Below are 26,584 nucleotides of genomic sequence, written 5' to 3'. Positions count from 1 at the left end.
GGAGGTCAGCACAAACTCTCTGCAGGGTGAGGTAGCTTCATTCTCTGCAGTGGGGACATGAGGTAGGGATCGGGGTTCAGGCACAGGGTCTGACTGTTTTATACCAAAGCAGGACAGTTGGAAGTCAGAGGTGGACAAAGACTTTTCCTGTCACCTGTGACTCAGTCACAGAAGTGCCCAAATTGTCTTCTGGTCTGAGGACAGCAGAAGCTCAGGATACCTTGCTAGCAGGTAGATACAGGGAATGGTGTGGGATGAGGCAGAGGTTTGCTTCAGGTTCTCATCAAATTCCCCAGATCTGAAGCCAGCCCCTCTCAGGCCTGAACAGAAGCACTTCACCTGTTTATTTCTTGAAAAGCCACTCTATGTTGCTTCTTCCCACTTTTAGTTCTCAGAGGTGGCTTTCCTACTGTCCAGAAGACATAAACTTCTGTTTTCCCTGGAGTCATCTTAGCTTAAACTCCTATAATCTTGTTGAATCATCCCTATGTTTGGCTAAACCAGGCTCCTCAGACCCACGTTCCAGGGTCACACAGGTAACTTGGCTTGCTGCTTCTGGGGGCTCTGAATCCCACAATGCCCATCCACCACCTCTTCCCTGCTGCCACTAGTCTCCTGGGGTCTAGCCTCAACAGCTTCCACCAAGGACACAGTGCATTGCTTAAGAGTGTATTTAAGGTGCGGCATTTGTGATGCTAGGGAGGAGCCTTCCTGACTTAATCACGTAGGGGGATTGGGGAAAGAAGTAGGTATTTGGAAGGAGGGTGAGGTGGGCTGGGAATGCCAAGAAATGGTAGTACTGTGTGGTGAATCAAAGTGGGTCTTGGAATCTTCCTAGCTTTTCTTTTCTTTTTTTTCTTTCTGACTTTTTATCTTACGTTGTCACTCACCATGTTTTGTTTTCCTCATCTGCAAAATGGATTGTTGTAAGCTTGAACAGGAATCATGCATAAAGTACTGAGCACAGTGCCTGGTACCTTGAAATCACTCAATGGAAGTTTCTTATTATTTGCCCTACACCCAAGGAGTAATTGGGGCCCTTAAGGAAGACACCCCAATTTGCCGTCCTCCCAGCCGCCAAGCCTGATAGTGCACTAGGGAGGCTGATGGGAAAATACCGTGCAGAAGGCTAAGGAGTGGGGATTCTAGGGCGGGACTCTTTGAGGTCCTAGGTGACCTCTCCGCCCAGGCACCCGCCCTCCCCGGGCCTGGGCTGCAGAGCTGCGGGCGGGGGCGGTGGCCCTGCGCTGCACCCGGCCTGCCTGCGCGTAGGCGGGCGGGCGGGGCTGCGCGTCCGGGCTCCCGGGGCGGGTAATATAGCGGCTCGCCGAGGCGCTGGTGCGCGGGGGCAGCGCGCAGCAGGCCGGCGGGCAGGCGGGCGGGCTGGCTGGCAGGCAGGACTGGGATCGAGGCCCAGAAAACGGAGCAGCGGGCACCAGGGAGGCCTGGAACGGGGCGAGCGCCATGAGCAACAAATGCGACGTGGTCGTGGTGGGGGGCGGCATCTCAGGTTAGTCGCGGCTGTGCGCCCTCCTTCCTCTTTACGCGCTCGGACACGTGGCTGCCTGGGGGAGACGCGGGGGGCGGCCGTGGGGCAGGGGCTGACCCTGGAGTCCCCAGACTGTCCACGCACGGGAGGGCTCTAGTGGGTCCGGAGCGCCGTGCACTGAACCCTCATTTGGGGGCAATTTTGGGTGCGTTCCCGGATGCAGAGGCCAGAGGCTGGAAGCCTGTTGCAGCTCTGGGGCCAGACTTTGAACTTCTCCCCCAGAAGGCTGCTAGGCCTTCGCTTGCTGGAATTTTCGAAGCCAGGGAAAAGGGGTGGGGAGGTGGCACAAAGGTCAGTCATTTGCTCCAACTTGACCTGGACACTCCGCACCCTCACTTAGAGCAAGCATGCACCACATCGTATTGTTGTCCTGGCATCGGGAAAACGACCTTGAACAGAAGAGGTTGGAGCCTGGCCAATCGATTGCCAAAGACTTTCCAGGCCTTCCTGATTCTTTGAGGTTTTGTGATTGTCACGGATGTAACTTGAGGCTGCAGTGTCTTTTTGGCAAATGCCTGTTTTCCTCTTATGCCTCTCGCACCCCCACTCCACCCCACCCCACTCCTAGCGCAGGGTGGCCAAGCTGCAGCTTTGCTCTCTGGCCTAGCCCATATTTGGCAAGGATGGGGACAGACACTACCCCCTCAGCCACACGGGGCTGTGTACATACCAAGGGCACCGAAAAATAGAAGCCAGAAGAAGGGATGGGGGTAGTGGGGGAACTTACCCTCTGTGGAGGATCAAGCAGATCCTATGGGATAGGGTCAATGAGAATCAATGATGCTCTCAGCACAGCCTGTTTAATGGCCCCCTGGGCATGCTTTGGCCCACCTCCTAACGCTGCCTAGTACTTGAGCAGTAATTAGGACACCTCCAGACCCGTGAATGCATTGTCTAAGACTTGCCTTAAGGAGTTCTCAAGTGGCCTTTGGGAAGTAGGGGTTGGCCTTGCTCCCTGCCAGGAGGGCAGGGCAGAGTTGTTCTGACTCTCCTGTGGCTGGAGAAAAAACCAAGGCACTGGATGTTTGGTGCTGACCATGGTCCCGTCCTCCTGCCTCTGCTCCAGCCTTTCTCCCCTTTGGGTGGGATCTCAGGCTACCACATCTGTCTAGCAGGCTCTGGTGAGCTCGCCCATGCCAGGCCCTGTGCCTGGTGTTGCAGGTACATAGATGCGTAATCACAACATGCTGAGGTTGGCCAAGGCTGTGTATAAATTCAGTTTTCTTTCAGTATTTTTGACATCTTCTCTCCTAGAGGAGCTTGGACTTAAAAGCATACCTACTTAGGTGTTTTAGAAAATATTACTAAGTGCCTCTTGATGCTGCCTTGCATAGCACCCCATCTTACGGAAGCTGAAGTTTCTCTTTTCAGGCCCCCGAAGTCATTTTCTCACTAAAGTATGCCCAATGGGTTCAGATTTTTCTATTTTCCCTTCATGATTTGTCCCTTTCTGATTCATACTCCACACCTTCAGGTTCAATCACATTACTCATGTTAGACTCATCTGGAAAAGGTAGATAAGGGTTTAACTATTTTTGCAAGCACTGGTGAAACCTCTGCATTCATCCTCCCGAACTCTGATCAAAACAAGGTACTGATGAGTAGATCTGACTTTTCTCAAGAACATTCCATGGAATAGGCATTGTTCTAAGAACCAAGAAAGCAGCCTTCCAAGGCCCAGTCTTACTCAATTGCTTCATCTGCTACATGGGGATAACACCAGTTAGTCACTGCTGGATTACAGGGCAAGTGAAACAATGTGAGTAAAATAGCTTTGCAGAGTCTGAAATATGGCACAAGCCCCTCAAGAGTTTTACCCATTTATTCAGACAATAGGAATTGAGGGAGGCTGTGTAGGGGATTCAAAAATGGATCACGTTGTTCTTGCCCCGGAAGACTTGTCAATTCAAGAAGGGTGATGGGATACTCAGACAATACAAGGTAGAAGGTGGTGCGTGCCATAGGAGGGGTCCATTCATTGATTCATTATTCATTCATTCAATGAACATTTACTTCCTGTTCTACATTTTGTTCCAAAAGGAATAAAAGATGATTTATACAGGGCCGTTGTTCCTGGGGCCCTCACAAGCTGATGTGGAAGACAGTCAAGAATAATTACTACTCTTTGGTATATGATAGGTGCTTTAATAGTGCATATAAAAAGTTCTAGGGAAGGTGATTGGAGAGAACATCAAACTCTGTCTGAGAAAATCTCAGAAGAACTCACAGAGTTGGTGACATCTGAACTATGTCTTAAGGAATGAATATGAATTCACCAGGGGACTAGATGAAGAAAGCATTTTTAAACTAAAGAGCAGCTTGTATAAAACCACAAATATGTGAAAGAACATGCTAACGTGTAGGATAACTTAAGAACTTCATTGCGGAGAGTTGCCAGAGGGGTCTGGTGGGAGAGAAAGCTAGAAAAGTCAGTTGGGATGAATTATGGGGAGCCTTGTATATCAGAAAGGTTTAGCTCTTTCTGTGATCAATGAATAGCACTGATTATTTTTTATTCACAGAGTGCCATGCATCAAATGGCGTGTGTCACGTCTGATGGTGATATTAGCAAAAAGAGGGACATGAAGAAGAGGGAAAGAAGGTTTTGGGAAAAGATAGGACGTCTAGAGTTGGACGTTCTGGGAGGACACCCAGGGAGAGAAATCTAGCAGTTGGAATGAAATTGTGGTTACAAATGTGTACGATAGAGGTTTTAGTAGATGAAATGGCCAAAATCAAGAGTGTAGTGTGTAGAATTTTCGAATTAGTAGGTGACCAACACAATGATTTATGTTTAAAAGTCTCTGGATTTGACTCTGTGTTATAAGCTTTGTTAATTATTAAACTTGGGACATTCTGGCAATTCCCTGATAATTTTTAAAGCTGTCAGCAAATTTTAATCACTCCCTTTGGGATAAACAGAGACGTATTGGGAGGATAGCTGGTTAATACATAACTTTCTTTTTTGATGTTTTAAAAGTTCCAAGATAGTTGTAGACTAATTTTTTAGAAATGTGTATGGTTTATAAATGAGTATTCACTGAAATCTCTTTTACCCAAGGGGCAGATCATCTCCTGAGACTTGGCAGAGCAATGACATCTCCCACATGGAACTGGACAGCAGCACGTTGCATCTGTCCCGCGTCTCTCAGTTTTAGTGTTTGGGTGGGTGGAACCATGGAAACTATCTTTTGCAATTCTGGAATAGTTCTTGTTCAGTCCCCAAAATAAAAACTAAAAAAGGCAACTTGAAGCAGAAACAAGAAAGTTTTGGCCAGACTTAGGAGAGGAGATTTGGTCATTTGAGGGTGGCAGGCACTTGTTTGAGATCCCTAGAAGTGTTGGAACCAGACTTCCAAATTGTAACCAACACCTGGCAGGTGATCTTTGTGGCAGGGATAGCAAGCCTGGCTGCAGGCTAGTGGTACTGGCTTTGGCAGGGAATGTCAGAGATGGCTCACAAGGGGTCATGAGTTGAGGTGTGTGGTGGGCAGATGTGGCCCATATGTTAATGGCAAAGCCTCTTTCTCACCTTTGGTGAAGAAAAACGGAGAACTTCCCTGGGCTCCTATAACCCACTTGAATGTCCTAAAAAATAATAATTATATAGATATGCCTGAAAATTTGTATATCCTAGTCAAGGAAAGAATACACAGAGGTAATACAGCAATATTAAAAGAACATAGGATTTAACTTGGAAGGTTGAGACGGGAGGACTGCTTGAGCCCAGGAGTTCGAGACCAGCCCTGGCAATGTAATGAGACATGGTCTCTACACACACACACACACACACACACACACACACACACACACACACACGCACACACAAAAAAAGGCTGGGTATAGAGGAGTGCACCTGTAGTCCCAGCTACTCTGGAGGCTGAAGTGGGAGGATCACTTGAGTCCAGGAGTTCGAGGCTGCAGTGAGCTATGATCCTGCCATTATACTCCAGTGTGGGCCACAGACAAAGACTGCCTATAAAAAAAGACCGGGACGGGGAGAATAGGCTTAGTGTCAAACACGCTAGTTATGAATCTCATTTCCTATGCTTACCTATATGGAACCTTAAAAGGTACATAACCTCCCTGTATTTCAGCTGCCTCATCTTTAAAATGAGACTCATAATGCCTTCCTGGCCGGCTTGTTTCAAGGATTGGAAAGAATGCACATGTAGGACCATAAACAGTGATCACTCGGCTTTGGCTTATAGGTGCCTTACTCTACCTTTTTGGAAATATATCCTTGTTTGTCTTGTAGAGTTTTTCAATCTAAGGGAGGAAAAACAGGCATTTCTATGTAATCACTTCTTTTCACCAACCAATAATTTTTCTGGATGTGCAGCATAGATAAGGTGGCAACAGGACGCCATGTATACATGTGGGCATCAGGAGAGACTTGCCTGACTTCAGCCTCATCCTGGCTCAGCCCATTCCTTTATCCCCCCGCAAGGGGCCTGAGGAACTCAGGCTCACTTTGGGCTCTGAGACCCACTGGGTTCCGCATCAGGAGAAATTCTGGAAGTCTTAGATCTGTACTTCAGCCTCACCTCAACCTGGCTATTATTCCAATTCTGATCTGGTCTTCATTTCAGCCATTTGATTCCTGTCTTAACTACAATAGAAGATAAATGCATTAATAACAAATGATATTATTTATTTAATAATAAATGATAAAAAGGTAGCATATCAAGCGTTATCTACATGCTGTGCAAGGTGTTAGGAGCTTGATTAGAATGACAAAAGCTCTGTGAAGGTTAAGAATGACAAAGCCTTGTTCTTTCTGCTTGATTCTAACACCCCTGGGACACAGTGATGGGGCCGGTTGGTGGGCTGTGTGAGTAGAGCCAGTTGCCACTAGAGTCACAATTTCTAGGCCCCCATGTGTCCCCAGAAGTCACCAGGGCAGGTTTAAGGCTTGGCTTGGCATTGACAATGGTCACAATTTTCTTCTCCTCTGACTGGGTATTGAGGTCTAGGCTCCCTGCCATACATTCAGGGGCAGTGGTGGAGCATAGGGGTTAAGAGCATGGTGTCTACCCTGGTTCCACCACTAACTAGCTGTGCCACCTTGGGCAAAATAGTTAGTTAACCTTCCCATGCCTTACTTTTCTCATTTGGAAATGGGGATAATAATGGTATCTATTTCACAAAGTGGCTGAGAGAATTAAAGGAGAAAAGACATGTAGAGTGCTTGGAATGTGGCTTGGCATTTGGCAGACACACAATAGATATTGATGATTATTGTTCATCAGGCTGACAAAATGTCCGCTAGCAACTAGTGGTCTGAAGTGCCAGTGTGCCAGCTTCCTCACTGTCAAACTTTGGGTTGAGGAAGTGGTTTGTGGCTGTGCATGTGAATGCACTGACACACACTCACACACACACGCGTGCATGCACACTCGGGGAACATTAGCCTGTAACAGAGATTCTGCTTCCAAGCCCTGTTTTCTTGGCTTGTATATGATTTACTAACACAGATGATGTGAGAAAGTCAGCAGCTTAATTTAAACAAAAGGCTTTAACTCTAATTATTTTAATATGTATTTTAAGAGATAAATATGTCAGAAACTATAAATGCAAAACATTTGTATACGAAGAGGAAGGAAGATAACACAGCTGTTAAACACAAGGGCATTGGAGGCCTGGGACTTGGGTTCAAATCCCATCTGTTCCCCTAAATGTGGAGCTTGGGCAATAGGGGTGGCAATAGTAACAGGTTAGATTTTTTGTGGAGTTCAATTACGGATGATTTTCATTTTTTTTCCATTTTCTGTAATTTACAGATTTTCACAACAAATATGTATTATTTCTGCAACTCATGTTTCCAGAAACACCATACTCTTCCCTCTCCAAAAAATTCCTCAAAGTATAAATCACCATGATGGAATGTGACTGCATCTTTCATTTATATCAGTGGCTTTTCTTCTTAAAAATATTTGAGGGAATTTTTGTTATTAATAAGTGTGGTTATTGGCCAGGCGTGGTGGCTCACACCTGTAATCTCAGCACTTTGGGAGGCCAAGGTGGGTGGATTGCTTGAGGTCAGGAGTTCAACACCAGCCTAAACAACATGGTGAAACTCTGTCTCTACTAAAAATACAAAAATTAGCCAGGCGTGGTGGCGCATGCCTCCAGTCCCAAGCTACTTGGGAGGCTGAGGCAGGAGAATCACTTGAACCCGGGAGGCAGAGGTTACAGTGAGCCGAGATTGTGCCACTGCACTCCAGCCTGGGAGATAGAGTAAGACTCTGTCTCAATAAATAAATAAATAAATGTGGTTATTAATTCTTCAATTTATCCTTCTGCAAAAGATGCCCTGCTAGATATCAAAAGCTCTTTCAAAGAGCTTGTCTCTTCAATTTGTCTTGGTACTTCTTCAGCCAAGTTTCTTCAATTTTTCTTGGTACTTGAAAAGTGGGTGAGTGTTCCTGGGCTAACTCCTAGAATTCTCAATAAATGTTAACTTTGTTATTTGTACAAGTCACTGGGCAGTACTCAATTGAGGGCACCCTGGAATCATGCAAGATCGAATACCCTTGAAGGGTGCAAAAGTGAGCCAAATTGAGGGGCCACGTTCAGGTGTAATATGTGTCTGAAGAACGAGTGTTTTCAGCCCCACAAGAGAATGCTCTGGAAATTTGCTCAGGTTAAATGTGTACCATTGTGCTTTTGCAAGAATCTCATTCGCTGGGCTTAACTTATTAGTAGTGTGTCTGCATAAAAGTTGTTAGTTCCCCTAAGAGGAGGCCATAATGGTATAAAATTCCTTCCTGATTTTGAATATTCAAGGAACAAACTTAGAAGACCAAGCTAAAAAATACTTTGGTTTAATAGAATCATTGGTGACTGAAGATGGAAGCATCTTTAGAGTTTTACCTACTAGTTAAGATCGCCTGGTTTTGCATCCAAGAAAAAGCACATTTAGAGAGTGCAAAGGGCTGACTCCAGACCTCACAGCCCCTTCTTTTGAATAAAATTATTGTCCTGGAGGATGAGCCCTCAGCCTTAGGAGAAAATGCAAACAGAAGGACAGCCTGATCAAATGGTGCTGGGTGAGAGGTTAGAATCACTAATACTTTGAATGCACTATTTCTACTTTCTGTTTTCATGCTCACAAAATGGATCCATCTTCGGCCTCCTCTGTTAACTCAGTAAATAAAGATACAGAAAGCCAAGTCCCTGTTAGCAATGTTTCCTAAGTCAGCATGCATTTATTTACTGAAGGAAGGTATAGAAAAAGAGTAAGACTAAGTTCCCAGCCTCAGGAAACTTAAAATGCAGATGGAGACACAAGACCAGCACATACATGCAATAAGGAACAATTAAACTAATGTATAATTGAATTCTGAACTGTGGGACCCAAGGACTAAGTTAGAAGAATCATTAAAGACCCCAGGAGTTGGAGAAGGTCTCATTAAGGGAGTAGAATTTAACAGATTCTGAAGAACAGTCCAGGTTTGGGAGGGTAGAGAAGAGAGAGGCTTTAAAGATGAGAAGAATCATTTAAATCATAGGGCCAGAGACTTCAGTTAGCAGGTGATCTTTATATTTACAGGACAGTAGAAAGTCCAGCTTGTCTAGAATAAAAGGAAGGGGAGACATGGGAAGGAAAGTTAGTAGGAGGGGGGCAGGATCCAAAAATGAGCGATTGAAAAACAAAGTGAAAAGTTAGGTTTTCCTGTGGTAAGAAATAGGGAGCCATTGACAGTTTATACTATAAAGATAGGGTGGATGGTCGTGTGCCTGATAACCAGGGAAGCCAAAACATGGATAGAAATTCAGGAAAGGATTGAGAGGTGATCAGCTGATTATAATGTATTGGGTTATTCTGAATGCCCAAGGGAGGTTTCAAGAGAAATGGGGATAGAAAGAAGGGAAGAATGAGTAGAAGGAGGTGTCCAAAGTTGCACTTGGCTTTCTTCACTGTCTTGCTGGCAGCCTATCCAGAAAAGAAGTATCACAAACAATAATTAGTTGTAATTTAATGAAGTTGTAGGCACTCCATAAAACATTTACCACTGTTACTATTGCCACCTATATTTTATTTTTGCAAACTTCCCTCCAAAGTTTTATCATTGGGATTGAAGGACTTTACTGTATTTACATTTTTTCTTCTTTAAAAAACTAAAAACAGAGATTTTCTTCCCAAGGGCTGTGACCCAGTTTACTAAATGATAAAACGTGTATCTCTGGCAATCTCAAACACAAAATGAATAGTTCATCTTATTTGTTATATAAAAACTGTCAGCCGTGTGCAGTGGCTCACACCTGTAATCCCAGCACTTTGGGAGGCCAAGGCAGGCGGATCACGAGGTCAAGAGATCGAGACCATCCTGGCCAACATGAAGAAACCCTGTCTCTACTAAAAATACAAAATTTAGCCGGGCGTGGTGGTGGGCGCCTGTAGTCCCAGCTACTCGGGAGGCTGAGGCAGGAGAATCGCTTGAACCAGGGAGGCGGAGGTTGCAGTGAGCCGAGATGGCACCACTGCACTCCAGCCTGGCAACAGAGAGAGACTCCGTCTCAAAAACAAACAAGCAAACAAAAACAAACAAAAATGTCATTTAAACCTTTTGTTTTGTGAGAGAGGGGCACCATCAGAAAACATCTTCAGGTAGGTCTGACCTTTCAAATGTTAGTCATCTTACCATAGTCTCCATTTAATGGCATCTTAAATGTCATATACTATCTAATTTCCACTTCATATCTGAAATTTGAGCTCTTGATCTTATGTTAGGCATCTCTTAGCTAGGCCTTTTTTAATTCTACTCTCCTCTTCAATAACATTTATCAGAATTATACAATGATGAAGATGTCCTACTAGATACTTAGTTTTATTTGCTCTCCTTCTAGCCTAAATAATTGTCTCTTTTGCTTAACCTCTCCAACATTTTTAATGATTCTTTTAATTGAATTTGGAATCCTTACTTCATATTTTGAAGTTGGGCTACGTTTTATTCCTGTGATCCCAGTTGTGTGTGTGTATTAAATTGTGTATTGATAATTATGTCTTTAGTTATATCTCATTTCTTTGGGTTATTTTCCAGTTTTCTACATTAAAGAAACAAGCTCATTGGAAGAGCTTTTGTTATCCAGCAAAGCATCTTTTTTCAGAAGGATAAAGTTAAGAATTAATAACCAAATTAGTTAATAACCAAAATTACTTCAAACATTTGGTAAGAAGAAAGGCCACTGATAGAAATGAAAGATGCAATCACATTCCATCTTGATGATCTACAGTTTGAGGACATTTTTTAGAGAGGTGCGAGTATCTTTTTTAATAGCATGAATGCAGAAATAATACACATTTATTGTGAAAATCTGTAAATTATAGAAAATGGCAAAAAGAAAATGAAAATCATCCATAATTGAACTCCATAAAATATTTACCACTGTTACTATTGCCACCTATATTTTCTTTATGCAAACTTTATGTTGTATTTACTGTACTTATTTGTATCCCCTTTAAAAATAAATACCAACATGTTATGAATGTTTACCTATGTCTTAAATGTTTTTTCATGATTTTATAACATTAGTTCATATGATTGTATCACAACTTGTTGAATCAATCTCCTATTGCTGAACATTTGTGTTTTTTCAAACTTTCTGCTATTTTCAACAAAGCTGTTATGAACCTAAATTGTTGTACATAATTCTGATTGTTTCTTTAGGAAATTTCCAGAGATAAATGTTAGAAATCCTTTTAAGGCATTTAATAATTATAGCAAAATTGTCGCCCAAGAAAGTTTTACCAATTTACCTTATGATGGAATTGTAATAATGGACTTCTTAGCCATTTCAATAGGAAACCAACATTTCCTCCCCACCCAACCTTTCCCCAGACAGTACAGAGATAATCAAGATTCTTCACCAGTTTGTAGTCGTAATTTAATGAAGTTGTAGGCACTAGAAATTAAAAATATCTTCAGTTTTGTAACATTTTAGTGGTGACAAGTAAATTTTGCTCTCTGTAACATGCAGGAAAGCTGTTTTTTGCAATTACGACCTTATGCCTACCATTATCTACTGGGAACATATACTTTTATAGTACTTTTAAATTTATGGGGTACCATCTAGCCTGTGCTTCCAGAAGTTTGCCATCATTAATTAGATAACTGTTGTGTTTCTGTGCAGAAAAGAAAATAGCCCTGTAACAAACCATTTTCTATGATTAATTATTTTTACCCATCTAGATAACACATGAGTATAGCCTTTGTTCACAGCCTATTGTAACAGCTGATCAAACAGCTGTTTCGTGTTTTACATTTTAATTTCCTCTGTATTTTGCATTCAAATCCTGTGATAGAGTTTAGTTTATTTAGGAAACCCATAAGATATAGTCGACTGTTTCAGAATAGCCCTTTTATGCTGTGCCAGTTAGTGGAAATCAAACAGCCCTTGTTAAGCACCGATGATAAATACACATAAAGGCGTGCACTAAAAGAGTTGTCCTCGTTTCATCAAATGTATTTCCCTATGTCATTGTTTCTGCAGAGGAGAAAAAGAAATTTGTTCATTCGTTGATTCATTCAGTCAGTCAGTAAACCCTTATCGAGAGCCCTATTTACCAAACATTGGGCTAGGTGTGGGAATACACAGATGGGTGATACATGTGCCCATCTTTCAGGGGTACACCAAGCAGAAGGAGGCAGACATGTACAGGTGAATGTTCTGAGGGGTGGTGGGTGCTGAGAAAGACATGCTTATCTGGATCAGATGAGACAGAGAAGAGGAGGATAGCAGCTTCACCTCAAGGGCCTCAGAGGCCCTGAAGGAGGATTTGGCAATGGAATTTACTGGAGAGATAACCAGCAAATTCAAATGTTCTTCCTTGAAATATAGCTTTAAGTAGTTGGAACTTAAATCTATATTCTAATATACATAGAGTGTTGAAATTTCACTTTCACTCTTTGTATAGTGGATGTTATAGTAGGCTGTCCCACTACCTTCAGGACCTGCTGAGAGTGTTGGCTGCTGCTGGCTCACAGCCAAGTCCCTCTCTGAAAGTCACCCTTGACTGAAGGGAGCTGACTAACCCAGGCCTTCGTACCCTCTTGCTTCAATCCAGGACAACTCTGAAGGGCCACATTAGCCTGAGAGCTCACTGTAGGACTGATTGATTTCTCTGTTGTGATTGCATCTCTCAGTTCAACTCCTTCCTTTGCCCAATCCTGCTTCCTTTCTTTATACATGTTGAACCCCGATAAAGCTTCTATATGCAAACCCATCTCAGAGGCTGCTTACCAGGGGACCCTAAGCTAGACAGAGGATGACTGAACAGCATTTTTGCTCAGTGTGTCACAAGATGTTCTAATCGTGAAGTTTCAGACAGTTGGAGGGAGAAGCAGTTAAAGGTCATGACCTTTCCCATGTTCTTTTCTTTTCTTTTTCTTTCTCTTTTTTTTTTTTTTTTTTTGTTTGAGGTGGAGTCTCACTCAGTTGCCCGGGTTGGAGTGCAGTGGTGAGATCTTGGCTCACTGCAAGCTCCGCCTCCCGGGTTCACGCCATTCTCCTGCCTCAGCCTCCCAAGTAGCTGGGACTACAGGCGCCCACCACCATGCCTGGCTAATTTTTTGTATTTTTAGTAGAGATGCAGTTTCACCATGTTAGCCAGGATGGTCTCGATCTCCTGACCTCATGATCCGCCTGCCTCAGCCTCCCAAAGAGCTGGGATTACAGGCGTGAGCCACCGCCCATGTTCTTTAATGGCCTCCACCAAGGATGCAAGAGGTCGTAGGGCCTGGAGACGGTGCTTAGCCTCATCAGTTCTGGATAATCACTCTTTGGTCCCCTGAGAGCCCCCAAAGTAAGGGTGAAAGGTAGAGGTTGATCACTATGCTGGCCCAAACACTCTCTGGGGAATCCCATTCTCTTACCACTCTGTGTGCTGATTCAGAGCTGAAATTTAGAGCCTCCGATCTGGAAGTGCTCGAAATATGGATTCCTTCTTTTACTGGAGGAATCCGTGGCAGTACAGCCAAGAGAGAAATTATGAAACACCCCTAATCTGTGAAGACTGGATACAGAAGGTTGGACGCTGTCCATCTATTCCAAGCCACCATTTTGGATCCAACTCAGATTCTGGGTTCTTGGAAAAATAGTGCTGTTGGCACATACCTCTATTCTTTCCCTTATCCTATTACCATTTTATGCAGCTTCCTGTAGGATTTCTCGCAGGGTGTTGAAAATGCTGAAAGTGATTATAAAAAAAATGGACAATGGAGTTCTTGATGGATAAGGGAGAAAGGGAAGTTGTGAGGGAGCAAGCTGGTCCATAGATTCAAATGGAGATGTTAATAGATTGGAGGTCTTTGTGTCATTAAAGAACATTTATATTAGAGCAATTTGAGCAGGTGAACTAGAAAGATAGGAAATCATGATTGTGAGGGGGTGTTCTGTAGGGTTTTGACGATCAACCTTTTGATATGTGCTACTTGGAAATAACCATTTTTTAAATGAGTTGCAACATTTTGAATCAGCATATCCAGAGATTTAATTTTCTATGTGATTCAAAAAATGATGTAAGAGTCAGAAAAATGATTTTCTTTCATTTTATTTTATATTTACTAATCTGCTATTGGTTTTACAACAGGGCAGAAGAGACAACTGTCCATTTAATCTAAGTTTAGAGATTGACAGAAAAGTCCCTCTGTTTTATTGAGAAAGGCAGGAATCATACACTTTGGGGTCCTAAAGATTCTAAGCAGGTCTCTGTTGAAATTGCATGCAGGTCACTGGGGAAGCTAACCCCTCAACTGCTGATTTGCTATGTGAGTGATGTACAGCAGGCTGGGGAGGGGAACCAAAGCAAGGTGCTCAAACTACAGCAATGCAAAGCAGTTGGGAGACATAGGCAGGCTTTATCTCCCAGCTCATTTTCTTGAAGATGATCAGAAAAGCATAGAAAAAAGTCAGAGGTTGTACAAAATTTAGCGTTATTTAAAGTCCAGTGGGAGCAGCACTTTGTTCTATTCCAAAACAAATTATAATAGAGAGAGAGAGAGATCTTGTCCTTCCCATACCCCATCAAACTACACTTTATGCAGCTAGACCATTAGTGTTATGATACCATTAGCACTTTGAGAATTCTGTTCTCTGATTGAAAAAGAAAAAGCACATTGTTTATGGAAGGGTCTGTAAAAGGAAATTGCGGGCTAGTTTTCAACCCTGTGATTCAGCCTCATATATTTACTATCTACCCGAAATCTTTGCTGGCAACATGCCATTCTATCCCCGTCTGTCTGCTACGAGGCTATCATTTAGAAAACATTAACTGAATGCCTCCTGTGTGCTAAGTGCTAGGAATGAATAATCAGGTTCCAGTTCAACACATTCACACACACACACACACACACACACACACACACACACACACACAAGAATTGATGTGAAATTACATTTTCTGTGCTTATTTATTTTTGGTGCATGCACAAAAATGTACTTTTTAAATGAAAGAAGCCTCTCGGTGCCGTGAAAGAGCTTTACCTTTGGACAAAGTTAGAATGGATGCTAAGATCACTTTGGCTTTGCTTTCCAAGTCTCTGTCCTCTGCTAGCTTTTTTAGTTTTATTCATGGGTGGTATGATATTCCTGGCCTTATAAGGGGTATAAGTAAAATATCATACTTGCCTTTTATGTTATCAGAAATTGGGCTGCACACAGGAACCGTCAGTGTCTGAAAGGAAATCACATGGTCCTAGTTGATAAAAGGCAGAACATCCAAAATATACCACCCGTGTCCTGCTTCTCTCCCCTTGTTCCTTTCTCTCTGATTTCATAGAGAATGTGTCCAAGGGGGAAATGAGTTTTCTGTAGATAAATCAGTTGGCCAGTCCACAGTATTGAGCTTCCAGTGGACAGGTCTGAGAAATGGGGAAAAATACAAAGAGGTTGAGATGACAGTAAGTAGGAAAGGTAAAAGCATTTTGCATGTAGAAGAAAAATCATTTGGGGTGTGCACTTGCTTTATTTCTGGGTTTTAGTTTGTGATCAGAAAACTAGCAGAAGCTGATGAAAATAGGAAAGCATTTCTTTTCTCCTATTGTGTTCTTTTAAAAATATATTTCACCAAACAGATATTTTATAAAATCTGGCTTCCTTCCCCATAGATAAATTCCTTTGAAAGGAGTCTGTAGGTTTAAAGGTTGCTTCAGAATACATTTAAAATTAATCTTTAAAATTAAAGGCATTAGTGAATTTTAAAATTCCATTGAATATATGTTTATGTGTAAAGATGTTTGAATACTTTTTCTTAGGAAAAAAAGGGATTTTAAAAAAGAAATATTAGCACTTAGAATTTAAACCAGCTTTTATATATATATACATCCTATATATAAATTTTAGCATCATTTTTCAATATTTTTAAAATGCAATGAAGATCTCAATGACAGGTAAAAAACGAAATCTGCAAGTGATTTTTTAAATGGGAGCTTATTCAATTTTGTAATTATAGCTGTATGTGAAGAACAAACAAAATACATGTGCAAAATATAATAACAGCAATATCTGCCTGGTATTTCTAAAGGACTTTGGTTACATATAATTCTTGTACGCATGATAAGAAAAGGAATGTTAATTTTTTCCTCAACAAATACAGCGTTCCTATAAGGTGGTCTGTACGGTATATTGGTTTGTATAATTCACACATTAAGTGAAAGGAAAGAAAGAGATGAGGAGTGGAAACACTTATCTCATACTGTTGTCTAGTTGAATATTGTTTTTTCCATCTTTGACATTTGAATTTTGTAGTACAGTGCAGTATGGGGTGTTTAAAGCCTATAAACTGTTATTTAACTAATACTGTTTTCTAAAATACTTTCCATGATCTAAGAAAAGAATTTCTAGTTTCTTGGGCTATGTATTAACTGGGCATTCTAAAACGTCACTTCTCATCACTCTCATGATAGCACAATTTCCTGCTTCCCTCCTAAATCACTAGTGCTCCACCAGTCTCCTTTGCCAGCTCCCTTCCTTTGCCTGCTCCTTCTTCTTTGGCCACCAATGTTTCTGGTTTCAGGAAGTGGAACCATATTCTGGCCAGGTTTCCAGCCAAGAGTCTTGACATTTGTAGCAGACATTGCAGGGATCCCACCAAATCTCCTTGGCACTTATTTTCATACACATGAACTTAAGGCCTCTGTCTGATGCAAGTTTTTGCCTGCAGGCTTTCTCTGGCCACTGGAGCTCCTCTTGGCTCAAACCCAGGCAGGTGAGCAGTGCGGGTGGGGCTAATGCCCCCTGAAAAGCAGCCATGAGTCTATGACTAACATGATTTGATGGATAAGTAACCCATCTTCCTCATCTCTTAGGATAGCTAAAGTGTGTTCCACACTGTCTCCCAGATTTCCCCACAGTTGCCCACAGTGGTAACCACTTAACTGTCTCCATGCCCCTTCTGGATCTCGTGTTCCTCACGTGGACCACTGTAGTTCCCAGAGTCTGCTCATTTGTGTCCCATCATTCGATCTAGCCCTTCTCCAGTCCATTCTGTTTTTCTATTATGGTAAAATATACCTAACATACAATTTACTGTATTAACTGTTTTAGGTGTACAGTTTAGTGGCATTAAGTACATTCACATTGTTGCACAACTATCACCACCATCTGTCTCCAGAACCGTTGCATCTTCTCAAACAGAAACTCTGTACGCATTAAGCAATAACTCCCCATTCCCTTCTTCCCCAACCCCTGGCAACCATCATTCTACTTTCTGTCTCTATGCATTTGACTGCTCTCAGTTCTTATATGAGTGGAATCATACAGAATGTGTCCTTTTGTGTCCGACTTATTTCACTTAGCATAATATCCTCAAGGTTCATCCTTCTAGTTCATTCTTACAATAAAGGAAGTACAACTTGTGAATGGGGAAAAAGCAGATTGGATATTTTTTAGTCACAAAACATATTTATTGTCAGAAGTGAAGCAAACAAAGTTGTTCAAAGACAAAGCTAAATATTTGTCGACCGTCACCTCATTCCTGCCCTCCTGAGGTGACCTGTGTTAACAGCCTGGTGTATTTCCTTTCACACGTTTCTCCTGGAAGGGCAATTTTTCTAAAATGTAAATCTCATGAGGTTTACTCTGCTGCTTCAGATCTTTCCATGGCCCTCCATTACCCCAAGGATAAAGTCTGAAATGATGGTTATGGCCCAGAAACACTGCAGACCTGAACTCGGCCTACTTCGGATGCCTTGTTTCCTGTGACTCTTCCTAGGGCCTGTAGCTACACTGATCCACTTTGAAGTTCTCGAATAATCTGCAACCTCTGGCCTTTGTACCTGCTTCTGTCACGTGTAGTCTTCCTAGTTCTCCTCCCTCCCACCCCTGACCTAGGTAACTTTTGATCATTCTTCCAAATATATTTTAAAATTCACTTTTAGGGGTCCTTCCTCTTGTCTGACAGACCTGTGTGAACTACCTTAGTGCCTGCAGCCAGAAAAAAAAAAAAAAAAAGCTTTTGGGCAAAGAGTCAGTCACTGTAGTTCAAATAAACAATGGTTGTTCGTAGAAGTGAATGAGGAGGGAATATGGGTATAACATCGACAATACCTGCTACAACATTTTTCATGAAAACCTCTGAATCACTTGAAAAAGTAATGACAATAATCAATCTTATTGAGTTCTAAAATTTTTATCTTCATAAGATTTTTAAATAATAGCTTTGTTGAGATATTATTCACATACAATTCACCCATTTCAAATGTACAATTCAGTGGATTTTCATGGAATCACAGGGTCTTATGATCATCACCCCAATGTAATTTTTGAACATTTTTATTCCCCTAAAAGAAAACTCCACATCCCTTAGCAGTCATTCCTCATTCCCCATCACCACCGTCAGTCCCTCAGCTCCTTACAACCATTAATCTACTTTCTGTCTCGAGATGTTTGCCAATTATGAACATTTTATACAAATGGAATCAAACACTGTGTGACCTTCTGTGTCTGGCTTCTTTCATTTAGCATCATGTCTTCAAGGTTCATCCATGTTGTAGCATGTATCAATATTTCATTCCTTTTTAAGGCCAAATAATATTCTATAATATGCGTGTGCTATAATTTGTTTATCTTTTAATTAGTTGATGGACATTTGGGTTGTTTCCACTTTTTGGTTATTATGAATAGTGCTGCTATGAACATTCTTGTACAAGTTTTTGTGTGGAGATATTTTTATTTCTCTTCAGTATATACCCGGGAGCGAAACTGCTAGATCATAAGGTAACTCTTTGTTTAACCTTTTGAGGATCACCCTCTTAAGATTTTAAAGTATGATCTGCAGTGATTTACTGAATGTCACATAGTGCAGGTACACCTACAAAGCCATCATTTTGTGCTGCCTCCTGGATAGAGGGTAGAGATGCCTGGATTACTGGGTTGCCTGTGTCTCTCATATGCTTTTCTGAGATGGTTGGTGCTGGGAGAGATCCTTTGGGAAAAACTCTTAGCCTGTTCAGCTTCTTTAGGTAAGATGCTGTCCTGAGGCTGACCCAGTTCTGGCTAGTTCTGACCCAGTTCCAAACATTAAGTAGAGCATCCATGTACCATGCCAAGCCATACCCTTCCCGTCCTTTAAAAGCTGACTCTGGGCCATCTTGAGTGTTGAAATCAAACCTAAACCTCCTCTATGTGGTTAATCCCAAAGCCCAAATAAGATATCATATTGGCAGGAATAAATCCACTCATCAAAGTTTATCCATCTATTGTTTGAGGTGATTGTTTCCTGGATTGTAGGTATTCCTGGAAAATAATGTGAAACAAGGTAAGCTTCCAGGAATGAAATGCAAACTAAATGGAAATTAAGACACATTCATAAATGTGTCTCACAAGACCAATGAAGCTAAAACATTTATCACTAAGAAAATGATTATCCAAAACAATCATCCTAAACAGTAAGCATTTGGTAAGTAATATCATATATACGTATACAGATAATGTATGTATGTATTGTATATATATTTATATGTTTATAAAATAAACAAAATGCTTCACATGAAAACTCCAACTAGAGAAAATACGTATATATTTAATGTGTGCATATATGAAATGTGTTTACTTACATGAATATATTTATATATACATATATTTCAACATTATGTTTAACGTGTAGTAAGTATTTTCCTTAGCCTAGAGTTACAGATAGTGATGTCAAGTTCAGTTCCTTAATTGATGAACAATAATTATGTTGTATGCATCAGTTTAAAAAGCATAATATAAACAATATTATTAAATTCCAAGATTTACACTGTAATCTAATAGAGATGTATTGGTGGTGTTAAAACAGCAATTAAAAGAAATAGCTCCTTAGCCTTGAAAAAATAATATGCATCTTTCTCTCCATCTCCCAATCTGATCATTAGCTTGTAATTGAAGTAAATTTCATAAAATACCAAGTAGTTGACCTTTGAGATGGCATTTCTATCAGTTTACTTGTACCCATTATTTTTCTGAAATAGAGAAGGTTAGTAGCAATATCAAGGAAGGTGGACTGTGATTTATAGAGAAGTTTGCAATTATGTGACTAAGTGCTTAATTTAGGGATCTCAAAAGTATAAATTTATAAAGAAAGTTGATCAGTTGTAAAGATAATTCAGGAAATAGTCCAGTAAATGAAATTGCCCATGTAGTATCATGACTAAATAGGGGTTTTTTGACTAACTCTGGGTGAATTATAATTATTTTTATAAGTTCATTTTAAAGACCTACCATTTAAAGACAACCACTCTTAACTTTGGGTATATATTTTTTCCAGCCTCTTAAAAATATATTCATTGGCTATGTGTGTGTGCGCACATGTGTACCACACATTTATGTTTGCAGTCATAGTATAGACACGATTTTGTATCTTTTCACCTGATTTTCTAACATAAGCATTTTCCATATTATTACAGTCTTTATGAACGTAATTTAAGTAACATCAAATAAGGCATACCAAAACTTACTTAACTAATACCAGACTATTGGACGTTATGTATTATGTGTGTGTGTTGTTATTATAAATGACAGTGCACTAAAGATATTCAGAAATAATTACTTTTTCCCATATTTGGTATTCTTCCTTAGGATTGACTCATAAGGTAATAATTCCTGATTTTAAAATATGGACAGTTTAATGTTTTTGACAGATACTGCCAAATTGTTTTTCTCAAGTACTTTACCAATTACTCTTCCAGCCAGCTTTGTTTTATCACACTGTTGGGATCACTTAATAGCATCCTTTGCTTTATCAATCTTTTTCAAATTGAGAGTGAATGTGGTATTCTAACTTGGGAGGTGAAAAATGGTTATTTTTCATTTTTAATTGCTGGCAAAGTCAAATATTTTTCTTGTATCTCTTATTCAATTATATTTTCTGGGGAGGTTATTTTTATTTAATTTTTTTGACTTGTGGTTAGAATATGGGGTGGAATCCATTCTTCTTTCTGAATGAACCAGTATTTGTTTATGTTTATGTTTCTGAACTGGGTAGGTAACTCATAAAAGAAATGTTTTAGCCAAGCTCTTGAGTTGCATTCTCTGCCTTTAAGAGCCTTTATGCCCTTCCGGTGCATGTATTCAGTGAGTGTCCCAACTACTTCCAGTGTACAGATTTCACACCCAGGTGTATGGCCAATAGCCACAGGGTGAGTCCTGATACTGCAATTAAAGTGGCCTAATCCAATAAGTAGACTTCCTTGAACATATTTTCTGTGTGGTATTAGTGTATGTAAAATTTGTGATGTAATTCTACTGCTTTCACAAGCCTTTAGTGAAACTCAGTGGATTCAAAACTCACTTTTCCTAAGATGACTCCCAAATCTCTATATTTTCAGCTGAGTTAACAAATGTGAAAGTAAATAAATGTTTATTGGCTTTGAATTTGGGTCAGTTAAGAGAGACAAGGAATTGGGGAAGCATGAGATAACAGATGGACATAGTAAGACATAGCACTAAGAATATACATGGAGAACCCCACAAAAATACAATACAGGGTAAAGGAAATAAAGACTCATAGAATCAAACACAAATCCAGAGGGACAAAGAAGCACAGAAGAACATATCATTGCATAATTTTCTGGGTTTAAAATTTTGTCACTAAAGACATATAAAATGTTGTAATTTTGCAACTGTGGGTGTAAGGGGTGACATTGCCATTTTGAGTTGGCAAAGGATTTACTTCTTTGTTCAGGAGGAATTTGTAAAGTAGTACAGGTTTCTCAGGTCTGGATTATACCTCCCTTCAACATGATGGAATTTGCCGTTCCTGTTACAGGAGGCTTTACCTTTCAACTTGGGTTGCTGACTCATTTGACAATTTTGGACCATGCCCAAAACTTGAGAGTACAGAGAGTTTGTTCAAAGTACTTAAAAATAGACACACACACACACACACACACACACACACACACACACACACACACACGTTTCAGCTGGAGCATAATGCTAAAATACGTTTAAAATGTAAGAAATTTCTGTAAGTAGCTAGTACAGCACTGAATAGGTATCTTTCTTTTCAATAATCTAACAGTGCAGGCCTAGAATTTAAATACCCCAGAGGAATTAATAATTAACAAAGCCCTTAAAATAACTCTTTAAAATTTCAGGTGCTTACATGACATTCAGCAGGGGAAGCGTTTTAGTTTTCTGACAAGTGCCCAAAATGGTGTTACTGATGAAAGGAGACTGTAGACTTTAGACATGAGGCAGATAAGCTATGGAGCTGACATTATGCTATTGATATTTGGGGGTCTGTTTTGAATCCTTGTCCAGGTGGAAAACTACCCTTCTGCACTGGTACTTTAAATTTTTTCCTTGACAAAATTTTGTACTAAATTTGTAGTTAAAGAAACATTTGGAACAGAAAATTTGGGACTAAAAATTTTGGAGGATACCTGTGATCAAACGGTCACCTTGACATTAAAATACATTTTTGATACATCAGGTTTTGAGTAGGAATGCATTCTGATGGACGCACTGGAGTTAGTTCTTTGCAAAATGAGTTGCTCTTCATCCTTCTGAGGTGAATTAATTGACTCGTCTGAATTCTTTCCTGCCAGCAACAAATATTTGTTGAGGATGGCTACATGCCAGATATTCTCCCGGGTGCTAGGGATAAAGCAGGAAATAACACACGCAAGATCTCTGCTTTCACAGAGCTTATTGTCTACTTGGTGGAGGGGCAGTCACATAATAAATTACCAAATGGACCAACAAAATAAATACTTAGCTACCTACAAAGTACTGCTAGTGATAAGTTAATCGATGAAAAGTAAAATAGGATGCAGTAATGAAGCAGAGTCAGGAAATACCTCTTCCTTAGAACATTCAAACTGAGATCTGCGATCCTGAACATGTAACTATCAGGGAGGTGAGCATTACAGAATGTGGGAACAGTTACTGTAAATCCCCTAAGGTGGGAACAACCCTTGCATTTTCAAGGAACAGAAAGAAAAACAATGTGGCTGTAGTAGAATGAGCAAGGGGTGGTAGGAAAGACAACTAAGCAAGAGTGAGGTCATATGGGGCCCTGTAAGGTAAGTTACAGGGTGGGACTCCTGTTTGCAATGGAAGTCATTAGAAGATTTGAAATACAGAAGTGTCATGAGTTGGATTTTGTTTTGAAAGATACCCTGAGATGTGTAATTTGAAATCTTAGAAAGGCAAGAATTGAAGGAGTTGCAGGCTTTTGCAGTAGTCCCAAAAAAAGACAATATTGTCTTAGATCAAGAAGGTATTAGGAAGAGTGCTGAGAAATGGTTGTATTCAGGTGACACTGACTTGCTGATGTATTGACTGCAGGCCAGAGTGGTCAGGAAGAAAAAGAATCAAGGACAATTCCTGGATTTTGGCCTGAAAAACTGGATGAATTGTGGTAACATTACTGAGATGGAAATGACTAGAGAGGAACTGATTTGGGAAAGGAAACTTAAAAGCTCTGCTTGGGACATGTTATATTGGACATGATTATTACATAGAGGAAGGCACAATTAAGTAGGCAGTTTACATATCAAGTCTGAAGTTTCAAGGCTATGGAACTGGTTGAGATCACCTGTGAATAACTGAAAAAAGAAGAGGCTCAAAAGTGGAGTCCTGGGACTCTCCAACGTTTAGAGGTTGGGAAGAGAAGAATCCAGCAAAGGCATTTAAGAAGGAGCAATGAGTTAGAGAAGAAACCCATGAAAGCCTGTGGCTCAGAAACAAGTGAAGACAGTGAGTCAAGAGGGAAGGCATGACCAAATACTGCTAAGAGAACAAGTCATTTAAGGACAAAGGTGTGCCCACCAGATTTGGCAATATGAAAATCACTGACATTTTTGACAAGAGCAGTCTCAGTGAAATAGTAGAGATGAAAGTCTGACTGGAGTGAGTTGGGGAAATAGAGATGGGGAAATAGATGCAATGTGTATAGATTATTATTTGAAGAAGTGCTATGAAGGGATTCAAAGGGAGAGGGAGGTATTCGACCACATATTTTTTGAAGATGGAAGATACCAGAACATGCTCATGTGCTCATGGTAATGATCCAGGACAGAAGAAGAAATTGATGATGTAGGAGAGAAAATATATGATTAGAGGATCGAAGCCCTGATAGGGATGGAATCTAAAAACTGTATGGAGGATTGGCTTCCTTAAAGAAATAACACTTCATTTAAGTCATAGGAGGTAAAACTTCACATACAGGCAAAGGTGAAGGTGTGTGTATAGGTGGGTTGATTATGGAAAGATGAACAAGTTCTTTTACTTTCTCCATAAAAATGAGGCATGATCATCAGCTGAAGAGGGATGGAGGTGGGATGGTGTCATGTAGGAAGTTTAAGAAGAAAAGATATAAAGCAGCCATTTTGTACAGTGGAAAATTAAAAACTATTGTTCAAAAATATGATTCATTTAATTGTAGGAAGGCATCTGTCAAATACGGTGGCCTTAATTTCAGAGAAGAGATGTTAAAGTATTCTTTCTGATGATGATTAAGCAAAAGATACTGCTCAGATTGCTCCAGGTTTATGATAAAAATGTTATCGATAGAAAAAAAACACCTGGATTTGTTTTTGATTTGGGGCGACTGAGCAAATATCCTAAAGTGAATGGGGAAACTAGATCTCAGCCACAGGCACCCCTGTAATAATTTGCCCAATCAGCAATAGGTATTTTGTTTTTCTCTAAATCTTTGCACTAGTGGTAATTTTTGTATGCCAGGTCTTCTTCTGATACTTGACCCTGACAACTGCATTCAGGGTGTCTCACTGAGATCTATCTAGAATGATTCTTTTTTTAAGTGTAAATTATCTCAAAGGGATTGAACCTAATGAAGGTATAAGTAATTTCATCTGAGTTCCATTTGAGGCCTTGTCTTCACAAACATTGCCAGCTTGTTTTGGCTTTTGTTAAATCGTTTTATCAAACTACGAGCTGGGTTTTGGCCAGACATGGAAGGGTTTCAACCTATCTCCAATCTGTTGGTATGAAATAACAGGAAAAGCCTCTTTCCAAAAATAATCTGAGTGAAAAGTTCAAAATTATGGAGCTCCCCAAAGATTCTTGTGCATTTAGATGCAAACTCTGCCTCAGTCTGCCTTCTCCTAGCCTGCCATGGTATCCTCCTTCTTATGGGTGATCTAGTAAGGGATAAAGTATTTACTGCTGTGGAAAATCCACACTAGGGAGTCCTAACACACCCTGGGGCCTGGTTAGGGCAAATTCTCTCGAGGAGGTGACACTTGAACTGATTTTGGGGGATGAGGTGGAATTACATGAAATCTCAGCAGAACGAAGGCATGGAAACACTAAACAGTGCAGAGTGTGAGAAGAACAACAATGAGGGGAAAGGAGTTCAGTGTTGCCAGAGTATAGGATGTGGAGCAGAAGGAAAGAAGGCTAGAGAGATTGGCAGAGGGCAGGTCTTGCTAGGTATTGCAGGGTATTATGGGTAAGATGGGATATGGAACCTGAAAGACTGAAGCATGAAGCCCAGGATTTAGGTTTGAGCTCCTAGCCCAATGACTGGGCCCAAGTGATAAGGCAGAAGGAAACCTGGGAAAATGAGTAGGATTTGATCATGTATTGGTTCAGGTTTGTCAGTGAGCCCTACATTGTAAATATGCTTCACATACAGGAAGGAGGAATTTCCTCAGTGGGTTGACAGAAAGCCCTGTTGGGGAATGGGAAGAGCCTCCATCTTTGGAGCCATGCAGCCAGCTGACTTGAATCTGCGAGGGCTCAGGAAAATGGTGTCTGTCTTTGCTGAAGCCACATTCCTGTTAATGGAATGAGGCCTAGATGGTAGCTTAGATCAGAGGTTCTAAATTGGTAGCCCATGGACCAAATCTCTCACAAGTTGGGGCTGGCTCGCCAGTGTTTTAAAATTTGATTTTAGTGTTTTTATTCAGCTCTCCAAAGCCCTTGCTCTTGGCTATTGTTTTACACTTGCCCATCTCACACTTTACCTACTACTCTACTCAGCTCCCTGGGACTTTTGGGTTTCCAAGTCCTAACTTAGAATGAAAAATGAAGACGAAATCTTGCCAGAACCTCAATATCTCTGACTCCGAGACAAGTCCAGGCAACGTAACTTCCTGAAGCTAGCACTCGGGAGGTGGAAGGTGGAAGTTGTTTTCAGAGCAGCAAGAAATTGGGGAGGAAATTCTTTGCAGCCATATTGGCAGGGTCTTTCCTTTCTCAGGAAGGCAGAGGCCAGGGTGGGATGGACCGCAGGACTCCAGGAAAGTGCTTTGGGGATGTTAGCCTTGCTGCAAGATTTAATTTTATGTGGAGATGATCACAGAATAGGTAGTTTGTGGCCAGGAGCAGTGGCTCATGCCTGTCATCTCAGCACTTTGGGAGGTTGAGGTGGGCAGATGACCTGAGGCCGGGAGTTCGAGACCAGCCTGACCAACATGAAGAAACCCCATCTCTACTAAAAATACAAAATTAGCCAGGCATGGTGGTGCATGCCTGTAATTCCAGCTACTTGGGAGGCTGAGACAGGAGAATGGCTTGAACCCGGGAGGTAGAGGTTGCGGTGAGCTGAGATTGCGCCATTGCACTCCAGCCTGGGCA

General features: G+C 41.0%; 1 protein-coding gene across 1 annotated transcript in view; it reads left to right on the top strand.

Annotated features, from left to right (window-relative positions):
• The first annotated feature begins 1,243 nt into the window (after positions 1-1,243).
• MAOB (monoamine oxidase B) overlaps positions 1,244-26,584 on the top strand; it is a 113,732-nt gene continuing 88,391 nt past the window's right edge. Inside the window, exon 1 of the mRNA XM_004064033.5 lies at positions 1,244-1,510. Within this exon, the coding sequence (XP_004064081.3) occupies positions 1,465-1,510 (46 nt within the window). The 5' untranslated portion in view covers positions 1,244-1,464. The remainder of the gene's footprint in view (positions 1,511-26,584) is intronic.

The sequence above is a fragment of the Gorilla gorilla genome, chromosome X (genome assembly GCF_029281585.2).
Source record: "Gorilla gorilla gorilla isolate KB3781 chromosome X, NHGRI_mGorGor1-v2.1_pri, whole genome shotgun sequence".
NCBI lineage: Eukaryota > Metazoa > Chordata > Mammalia > Primates > Hominidae > Gorilla > Gorilla gorilla.
Note: the sequence above shows the minus strand (reverse complement) of the source record. Positions and strands in the feature narration are given on the sequence as shown.